At 52.1% G+C, this 9974-nt stretch overlaps 4 protein-coding genes across 4 annotated transcripts; 2 read left to right on the top strand and 2 right to left on the bottom strand.

Annotated features, from left to right (window-relative positions):
• Positions 1-432: 432 nt before the first annotated feature.
• Positions 433-1689, top strand: BDW74DRAFT_176373 (uncharacterized protein; the record flags this gene model as incomplete). The annotated part of the gene is made up of 2 exons (XM_073728587.1): positions 433-540; positions 595-1689. The coding sequence occupies 2 exons, from the start codon at positions 433-435 to the stop codon at positions 1687-1689; spliced, it is 1203 nt and encodes a 400-aa protein (XP_073585488.1).
• Positions 1690-1877: 188 nt separating this feature from the next.
• On the bottom strand, positions 1878-4211 carry BDW74DRAFT_127188 (ABC1 kinase family protein). Its single transcript, XM_073722200.1, has 2 exons — positions 3306-4211; positions 1878-3258 (listed from the first exon to the last, which is right to left on the bottom strand). The coding sequence occupies exons 1-2, from the start codon at positions 4118-4120 to the stop codon at positions 2067-2069; spliced, it is 2007 nt and encodes a 668-aa protein (XP_073585487.1). The 5' UTR covers positions 4121-4211; the 3' UTR covers positions 1878-2066.
• BDW74DRAFT_127187 (uncharacterized protein) lies at positions 4212-5105 on the bottom strand. Its single transcript, XM_073722199.1, has one exon. The coding sequence runs from the start codon at positions 4877-4879 to the stop codon at positions 4304-4306; it is 576 nt and encodes a 191-aa protein (XP_073585486.1). The 5' UTR covers positions 4880-5105; the 3' UTR covers positions 4212-4303.
• A 96-nt stretch (positions 5106-5201) lies between these two features.
• On the top strand, positions 5202-8447 carry BDW74DRAFT_189928 (uncharacterized protein; the record flags this gene model as incomplete). The annotated part of the gene is made up of 8 exons (XM_073732079.1): positions 5202-5455; positions 5508-5655; positions 5701-6066; positions 6114-6370; positions 6456-6460; positions 6775-6860; positions 6910-7456; positions 7501-8447. Coding segments are annotated over 8 exons (2495 nt in total), but the record flags the coding sequence as incomplete, so codon positions are not given.
• Positions 8448-9974: the final 1527 nt, after the last annotated feature.

Raw genomic sequence — 9974 nt, 5'->3', positions numbered from 1 at the left:
CATGACACTAATCTAGACCATGGCCGCCACTCGCTCCGAAGCTTGGTGAGCCCACCGGGTTTGTCCCTTTATGTCGAATATCCCGACTAGCAATTGATTTTCTCCGCAGCCCAGCGCAGGCATCGTTCCTCTCAGCTTTCAGCCTTTTCTGTACTCTTGACGTGGGTGACTCCCAGCCGCGTCACCTTGGCGGCACAACTCCGCACCGTAGTGACAGCAAGGCCTCGAGTCAAGGGGAAAATAACCTTTTCGAACGCTCCGTCTCCAAGTGAGGTTATTCAAACTATACCGGCCCGTCTTAGCGGTTATCCGCCTCTGACATTCAGACTGCTGGTCTTCTTCTCCCTAAGTATGACTGGTTGCGCCGACCAGAACAGGCATCCTCGTCGCGGGACCCCGCATCCATGATCCCACAGAATCTCGTCCTCCCCCATGGAAAAGCTGAAGAGCGTCGGTCGGTTTCGCCGTATATCAATGGGCGCGAATCAATCCGATCTCAAGTCTGGACAGCCGTTGAAGAAGCCTTTCAATCGATTGAGCGTAAGATCGTCTGTTCTTTCTATCCTATAAGCTGACCACTGAATGTCATCCCAGGGTCTTTTCAGCCGCACCCAGCATCGAAAGTCGGCGCCTCCGGAACCGATTATCGAATCTTCCTCCGAAGCCAGTACGAGGCACTGGCTCGCACCAGTCACCTCGCGACCAGACTCCAGAATCGCCAGTTCGTCCATATCCTCTGTCGATAATCATGACCGGCCAGTGTCTCTTCCAGACGGTCGTAACACCCTCAACAACCGGCGAGCACCTGTCGAAGGATACTTTGCGCATGAATCGCCAGACTCCTTTACTGTTCCAAGCCCTCACCAACACCTCCGCGGTGCTACAAGTTCAGACCATATGAGGACAAGCGACCCTACCCCCATCGATCACGGGCGGCTCTCGCCCCATTTCCCGGGCTATCATCCGCCTATCACTCCACATCGCCCACCCCACGTTTCATCCCCACGACTCAGTTCGCCTCTCCCATCGCCAGTCCCTCAAACGCCGCCGTCTCGCGGTCGATCCGACGACCGCAGCTACGCCCAAGAACTCCATCTCCGTTCCCGAAGCCCGAAAGCCTTCGCGCCACGCCCGGAAGAACGCAATCTGCCCAAACACGATCCCACCGATCCCGCCATCAATCTCGGCGCCTTCCGGACATCGAACATCCGCACGAGTCGCGTTGGCGACCAAGAACTACCCTGGAAAATCACCATCCCCGGCGATGACGAGGATGACGACGAGCCCGCGGTGAGAAATACGTCGGCCTCCTGGCGCCATGAAACGGAAGGCGTCCTCAACGGCACCAGCACTAGTAATAGTACCGGCACCCGATTACCCACCTACGAAGAAGACGAAGAAGAGCACGGCCCGACCCAGTACCAACCGCAAGACGAGAAGCAGGACTACCACGATACCCATCCTCCAGCGATATCCGAGGCGATTCAACCACCAGCCCGGCCGAATACTACCTTACCCGATCGAAACCACCCGCACCGCAGCGGCGCACGCACAGTAAACGCATTCGACGCGCCGGTCGAGCTCCCCGTGCGAACGGACGATAACTCCAGCGAGGAAATTATGATGTCCAGCACGGCGTATCCGGGTCAGGAGTGGCGACCCCTCGGTTTCTCGGAGTGGGATCAGTGAGCAGATTAATTCTCTGATCGATACCATATTTGATATGCGATACGCGCTACGTACTATAGTGATACCCAGCCCATTTTAACGGTGACCCTGCGGGTTTTGTATTCTTTGCTCACACATATATTTGTCTTTTGGTCTACAATCGCTAGCATGCAAGCGAGTTTGTACACTTACTCATATTCCTTCTTCGTTCGTTGGAGCTTTGGAGTTCTCATATTACTAGTGGATAGTATTATAATATATCACGCTTTTGACTCCCCGTCGTGAACTGCTATCCAGGTACAGGCAGCAAATGACTGGAGTATGTCTCTTCATATGAAATCATAAATAATGTACATAGTCTATAACGGAAACAGCGTTTAGACATATGCATGAATAAATCATCCCTCAAAAACACTATGGTTCAATTCCACACCCATATCTTTAGCCACAGACGCCATCTGGGCCTCAAGATCATCCTCCATGCCACCACCCAGATGCAAGAACTGGCGCACCTTGGTAAAGTAGAAGAACAGGTCACTCGAGAAGAGGACAGCGCGGAAAAGCAAATGGCGACCGTAGTTCCTGATCTTCTCGGTGAGCGGGAGGTCCGGGGATTCAACGAGCGCCCGCGACGCCCACAGTCCCGTAATCTTGATCCGGTTCACCGGCGAGCCAAGGAACTGGTTGTTCCCCTGGACGATGCGCAGGTTCCGACCGATGAAGATGAGCTGCTGGGGCCATTTAGTCTCGTCGCCCAGGATCTCGCGGACGGCTTTGCGGCTGGCTTGTTGCATTTCGTAGTTGCGCTGGGCGCGCTCGGCTTTGCTGAGGCGTTCGATGCCTTGCTGTGTCGAGAGGTTGCCGCCGCGGTAGGGTTTCATGAGAGTTGCCGAAGCGAAGATGTCGGGATTATTGACGCCCCAGCCCTTGACGATGTCGCTGATTGTGGCGTTGTCGAAAGTGAGAAGGGCCTTCCAGAAGCGAGCGTATTGATGTCGGAACTCAGGCTCCATGTGGATGTAGAGGCCGTGGTCGATCAGGACGAGTTCGGAGTGGCCATTGGGCTTGCGGCGGATGAAGATGTTTCCTGGATGGGGGTCGCAATGGACTAGGCCCCAGAGAAACATTTGCGCTGAGAAGAGGTCGACCATTGTTGTCATCACCTCCTTCAGCGATAGGCCGAGGCCACCGCGGCCGTTCCTCCCGCGCCAGTCGTTACGCTCCGGCTTGCCTCGCGCTGTCACTGGTGAACTCTTGACCCGTGGAGAGTCCAGCGGAGTTCCACCACAGCCAGGACTGCCTTCACGCCAGCCTCCGCGCCACGTACGGGTTATAGCATCCTTGTCCCAAAGCCGTACACCCTCGATCCATTCGGCTGTCATGATGCGCTTGGAGCTCAGCTCACGATATACTTTCGGAACGTATACGCGGTCACGCAGGCGAGACTCTCCCGCGACAAATTTGGCCATCATTTCGGAGTTATTGGCTTCGTTTTCAAAATCCGTCTCGAGGAAGAGGCGCTCGCTGACGTAGGGGACAAGGCTGTAGAACGGAAGGTCGAAAACGCGGCTGTAGATCCAGGTCACCACTCTTTGGGAAGTTAGCATCAAACCAAGAAGGCGATGTCAGAAACTCACTTAAAGGCCCATAAGTCCCACTGTATTTGCTGCGCAATTTCTCGCTTCTGAATCTTGATAGCAACCTCTCGCCCATCGGCCAATCGAGCCCAATGAACTTGGGCTACACTAGCACTTGCTCTAGCCACACGTTCCATGACGCCCTTTGTAGGATCGCCGCTGAAAGAGACGCCGAAGACCTCTTCTGCAGACTTGCCAAAGTCCTCCCGAATGACCTTCTCTACGTCCTTCCAGCTATTCTGCGGCGCATCGTCGAACATTCGCGCAAACATTTTTTGGAACTCCGGGGGTAATATAGCTGACTGCATTGCGATCGCTTGACCGATTTTCAAGTAAAGTCCACCATTATGCCGTAGGAGGTCTGACAGTCGCTCTGCATTTCGGCCATGGACGTCTGCGAGAGATTTGGCGAGAGGAGGATTAGGACGGAAGTTGATCTTGTAGTCCAATGCAACGAGCAATCCAAGCGAGAAGGTACGGGCAGTTCGGGTGATGGAGGAAGCGTAGAATTGGTTATCTAGGACATAGACGATGCCAGTCGCGAGCGATAGGTAAAAGATGCGGCGCAGCCATTTTCGGGTTCGGCGGTAGGTCTTTGCGGGGACGGGTTTTCCTAGGGAGCTTGGTGAGATCGGTACAAATGGCTGAAAACCGCTGGAGTGTATATCTCGACGCAGGGGGGGCGACTGTGCCAGGTGAGGATGACGATGGGGCAGAGAGCGGAGATGACGCGGGAATACGAGAGCGAGTCTCGTGAGCGGGAGCGAGGCCGAGGAGCTTAGGCACAGAGCCCTGTAAAGAGCGGCGGACGCCATGAGAGATCAAGATTGCAGACGGTGTATCATGGCTATACCCATAGAGTCAGGTCGAGGATTTTATGAGAATATTAAGGGAAGGAGATAGCACGGAGGTAATGATGATGAAGAGGTGAGGCCGGGAAATTGACGCCGATTCCCCGAAACGGAGATAACAGCATCACGATTACATAGACTGTTCTATCAAAAGGTATACATCTCGTCCATCAGCGGCTGGTAGACCATCTGCTTGCACACTTTGGCGTACTCCCTCATGTTGTTCGGAATGATCTCCTCCCAGAGTTCGTCCGATTCCAGGTACTCGAGCTGCCTGCGACATACCGGCTCCGAGGCCATAGGGAGCAGCTTCGGGAGGTTGACGATAGCAGTCTTGACAAAGTTCTTCTTGAAACAGTTCCCAAACGCCGCCAGGATGTGAGCGTCGGCGCAGATGTCGCGTCCCTCGAGTTTCGGTCCGCACTGCCGCTTGATGATATCGGCTGCCTCGTCGCCGAGTTTCAGCATGGCTTCCTCCTGCTTCGGGGCATTCAGGGTCTGCATCACGCTGCGAACGGCAGGGACGAAGGTGTTGTTGCGAGTCCAAAGGTCCCAATGAGGCACTGTTGGCTGGCATCCTTGATCGCAGACTTCGCGCTGGAATTTGTCGAACAGATCGTTGGGCCTTGCCGTGAGCGCTGTGACGACTTTGATGCACATCGGGCTGAATTTAGCGGTGGTAAAGGGGATGAGGAATATTAGTAGAGATATTAGGAGTCGCATATTGCTAGTTTAGTAGATGAGTAAAACAGCAAGTGCAAAAATGTTGAAGCAAAAGAAGAAATTGGGAGGTCGTCTTTGTGGAGGATCGACAGGTTATATATCCCCGCACATTGAAGACGTCTACAGTTCTGAAATGCCAAACAATCTTTACAAGTGCATTAATTTTACGAGTTGTTTTATCAAGAAAGAGAATATGCAAAGGACCATTTAGTCTGAGCAATGTTTGACATTGATCCCGCTGATTTCACGATGATGTGAGGTCACTCTTTCTTATCCCCCACTCCTTTCTCCCGACTCACTTTCTCATCTCCAGGACTCTCCCCAATGCGACCTCTTTCGACCGTCAAGATGCCTCCGCTAGACCTCGTTGAAGTTGACTCCCTCGAGGCACATGTTATCATCGACAATGACCTGGATCCCATGTCAACCATCGCGCCCGACACTGTCCAGGTGTCTGGCTTAATGGGCTATCTAGCCATGAACTCGCCCCATCACCTAACTGACAGGGGAGACGCACATAGGGAGCTCCAAATGGAGGATATATGTTGCTCGGCGCATGGCTTATCGGTCATCTTGGTAGGACCATTCCAGTTTGTGGGTACAACAATGGCACCTGTTGACTTCGCAGACTGCTACCAAAGGCAATCAGAAGCATTCCATTCTTTTCGATGCAGGGCCGGAAGAAGACGCCTGGGAAAGAAACGTTCGACGGATGAGGCCTGACCTTTCTTCTGTTGAGCTGGTCCAACTCTCCCATTGGCATCGAGACCATTCAGGTCAGTCCTCTACGCAGATGTAGGATATGGGCTAAATAGACTTAGGCGGCCTTCTTCGAGCGATTCGAATGATCACTGCGGCAAGAAAAGCCAGCGGGCTTACTGAGAGTTTGATAGCCGACCTTCATCCAAATCGTCCAGATTATCGAGGATTCGCTATCGGCGAGAATATCATCTCTATGGAGGCGGATCCATCGTTTGAAGAGCTTGAAGCTGCTGGCGCGACTGTCCAGAAACATGACAGTGCACATACCGTGCTGGAAGGCTTTTTCCTTATTTCTGGGGAGATTCCAAGGCGGACGTCCTACGAAACGGGCTTGAAACATGGAATGAGATTTGACAAAAAGGACAATGAATGGACATCTGACGAGGCCATTGCTGATGAGCGATTTATCATGTGTTATGTCAAAGGTTCGCCATACTCTATACACCTTCACATGCAACGCTAATGATACCAGACAAAGGAATAGTCATGCTGACTGGCTGCAGCCATGCTGGGGTGGTCAACTGCACTCAACATGCGCTGGAACTTGCGGGGGGTTCCATTCCTCTGCATGCCGTGATTGGAGGCTTCCATCTGGCCACAAGCGATGCAACCATGATTGATAGAAGCATCAAAGACTTGCTGAGATTGGATCCGGCGGTGCTTCTGCCAGGCCACTGCACCGGATGGAGGGCCCAATTTGCTATCGAGAAGCGGCAGCCTGGCATGCTTGTCCCATGCTCTGTTGGTTATAAAATCACATTTTAATCGCTGAAACTCCTTGAACTGGGCGGGTGAAGCATCACCGAACGAATAGCACGGGTTCATGTCAAGCTGGATTGTTAGAGCGTGAGCTAGCCGAGGATCATGGCGGCTTGCAGGGTTCTCCGCAACCCAAGCAATACTGGTGCTATTGACCAACCAGGTCAGCCATGCACACTGACTCAGGTATAGCGAGTCGAGTGTTATACTTCCAGCAACTTGGTCAGGATATAACCTTGGAATGCTGCAGTCTACCAGATGGAAGATGACAAACGAACGAAGCCACTCAAGATGAATCTCAAAACATATCTTTTCATCTCTTTGAGCCCACTGCTCGCTTTCGGTGGGCTTATTCTAATCTATATACTCACTAGGCCGATTAGGCTCTTTATCCATGACCAGCGAGTGTACCGGAAAGGCGGTGGTTTTGCGCCCATGATTCCGAGGGACATCATTTCAGGTACTTAGATCGGTAGACCGTCCTGATGTGCTACGGCTAAGGTGTCAAGCAACCCGCTTCTTTTTTGCTGTCATCAAGGCGCAGAACGAGCATCGTCTATACCAGTTCTTCAAAAATAGCTTTGAGCATGGCCACCCGTCGTCGCCGAACTGTGTGGAGAGCAACATCTTTGGTTCATTCCGCGTGATTCAGACTCGTGAGCCTGAGCATCTCAAAGCTGTCTTGACAGGAAAGTTTGCAGACTTTGGCAAGGGCGAGCTCTTTCATAAGCTGTGGATTCCGTTTCTGGGGGATAGTATCTTTACTACTGATGGGAAAGAATGGCAGGGCAGCCGCAACCTCATTCGTCCGATGTTCGTCAAAGATCGAATCAGCGACCTAGATATCTTTGAGCGCAAAGTGCAAACCATGCTGCGTTTATACAGTCCTTCTGGCGAACCGACGGATGTCATGGACCTGTTCTACCGGATGACCCTTGACGCTATCACTGAGTTCCTGCTCGGCAAAGGCATCAATAGCCTGGTAAATCCGCAGGCCGACTTTGCCTTGGCCTTTGCAGATGTCCAGCGCATCCAGACGATGCTGACCATGATCGGGTACGTGATCGTATTTCAACAACGGGGCCAACTGACAGACGTAGCCCGGCCCAGCACCTGTACCCGCGCGGCAAGTATAACGAGGGCCTGAAGGTTATCAACGACTTTGTCTGGCCATTCGTCCATGACACACTAAGCCTCCAAGCGAGCCGTAATGGCTCGGAGAAGTCTTTCACCTTCCTTCACGTCCTCGCCAACTACACTCGGAACCCTAAAACCATCCGTGACCAAGTCGTATCTGTCCTTCTCGCCGGCCGAGACACTACAGCCGCAACACTCTCCTGGGCCTTCTATGAGCTTTCCCACTACCCTGCAGTCTACTCCAAACTCCGCAGCGAGATCCTTGACAAGGTAGGCTCTATACGAGCACCGACATACGAAGACCTCAAAAACATGTCATACCTCCGACACACAATCAACGAAATCCTCCGCCTCTACCCAGCCGTGCCCTATAACATCCGCTTCGCCCTGACGGACACATCCTTGCCTACCGGCGGCGGAGAAAACGGTGACCTCTCGATAACAATCCTGAAAGGCGACGCAGTGGCATACTCAACATACGCCATGCAGCGCCGCGCAGACCTGTACCCACCGGTGTCTGATAAGTTCGCAGACCCGGCTATCTTCTCACCGGAGCGGTGGGAGGTATGGTCCCCTAAGCCGTGGCACTACATACCGTTCAATGGCGGACCACGGATCTGTATTGGGCAGAACTTTGCGCTGGCGGAGATGGGGTATACGATTGTTAGGATTCTGCAGAAGTATGAGAGGATCGAGTATGTTGGGGAGTGGGAGAAGCAGTTTCACAAGTCGGAAATTGTGGGCACACCGGGGATGGGCGTGAAACTGAGAATGTATGAGGCTGGAAAGGACTAGTTGTTTATATGATTCAGTTCGAGGCATAGTTAAACGCTGGCGTCATGTTCATTAATGGTTTCCAGGCTGCATGTGTGTACGCAAGAAATATATAAAAACCCAACGCTTTATTCAGGACGCCTTCATTTGTTTAGGGAGGGTATAGTTTTCTCAGCACGGTATAGGATTGCTGTATTGGTCGTAAATCACCACATGCAGGGTTCTTTCGTTCTCTGATTCCACGACATCTGATCATAGTATAGGTTGAAATGTCTGCTTCTAAGCACTAAGCATCGAAGTCAGACGAAAATATAGAGTCGAACTACATAGGATAACATATATTTCGAACCTCTTTCACCACAAAGCTAACAATGATATATATTCGTATTCGATACAGAGCCGTCCTATGCCCTACTCACGCTACCTACCCTGTCTGCTTACTTGTATAACAGCAGACCCTCCCCGATCACAACTCCCATTCCAGCAGCAAACAGGACTGAACTCGTCCTCGCTCGGAGTATCTTCGCTCTTAACCCCGTGAGTACAGAGTACATGCTGCACATACCCCGATTTTTCAGGGCCCATAAAGATCAACCCCATGCCTATCAACGCATTAGCACACGCCGTTATGTAACTAACTCGACTTTACAGCAGATAGATAAGATACAGACACAGCCACGACAATCCCATCGCATCGCAAAACAAAACAAGACCAGAACCAAAACATGCAGGGGAGCGCCTTGCATAGCTCCAGCCCGAAAAGAGCAATTATGCCAAGCGCAGTATTTGGAAGAAATAAAGAATAAGGAATGCCCTGCCAATGCCAATGCCAATCCCGACACTGTCCATGTCGATGTCGATCCCCCGGAAATGGTGCTGCCTTTGTTAGGTAGCGCTTTGTTTGTTTATCGACACTCCGTATGAGGGTCTGGGGTGCTCCAGATCGTTGGGATCTTCAGACAAGACATCAAGATAGCAATGAATCGAGGCAGTGCAATGCAATTGAAAGAATCGTTTTTAGAAGCTGGTAGGCATCGCAGTTTCGAAGCCCATCCCGTGTCCACTGTTGACATTCCAGTCTCCAAGCCAAGAGGTCAATCAATAATGGAGATGGGGAAAAACAAACCTCATTCTCATCTTACTCCGTACTCTCAGGGTCTCACTCTCACCGAATGCCTCAAAGCCATTGTACCGAGAGGAATGCATGGCAGGGGGCTTGGCGGGTTGTAGCAATAATTGAGTTTCTGTGTCTGACGATGAGAGTGTTGATCAGGGGAGTGCCATTGGATCGGACGCGGTGGTGTATCTCCTGTGTATGTATACAGAGCAGCCTGGACACAGGCGGTGCCGTGCTACGGCCACGATACACTGTACAGTATACTCCGTACTCTAGTAAAGCACACTTCTACAGATCCTCATGCAGAGTCATACAAGGGATGCCAAGCGCACCCTGTCCATCGCAATTGCTTGGCGGCAATAGGACGAACTTTCGGACTTCACTTCGGTGACGCTCACCTGCAGCCTGCAGGCTGACTTGCTTTTCTTGTCTTATCAGTCGGCAATGCGCAGGCCAAGACCCAGGACATTGGACAATGGGGTCTCGTGCGCTGCCGCAGAGCTCTCCCGCATCTTGGCCTTCCTGATTGATTCATCGATACGATCC

The sequence above is a fragment of the Aspergillus multicolor genome (genome assembly GCF_047715735.1).
Source record: "Aspergillus multicolor strain CBS 133.54 unplaced genomic scaffold BDW74scaffold_7, whole genome shotgun sequence".
NCBI classification, from domain to species: Eukaryota; Fungi; Ascomycota; class Eurotiomycetes; order Eurotiales; family Aspergillaceae; genus Aspergillus; species Aspergillus multicolor.
Note: the sequence above shows the minus strand (reverse complement) of the source record. Positions and strands in the feature narration are given on the sequence as shown.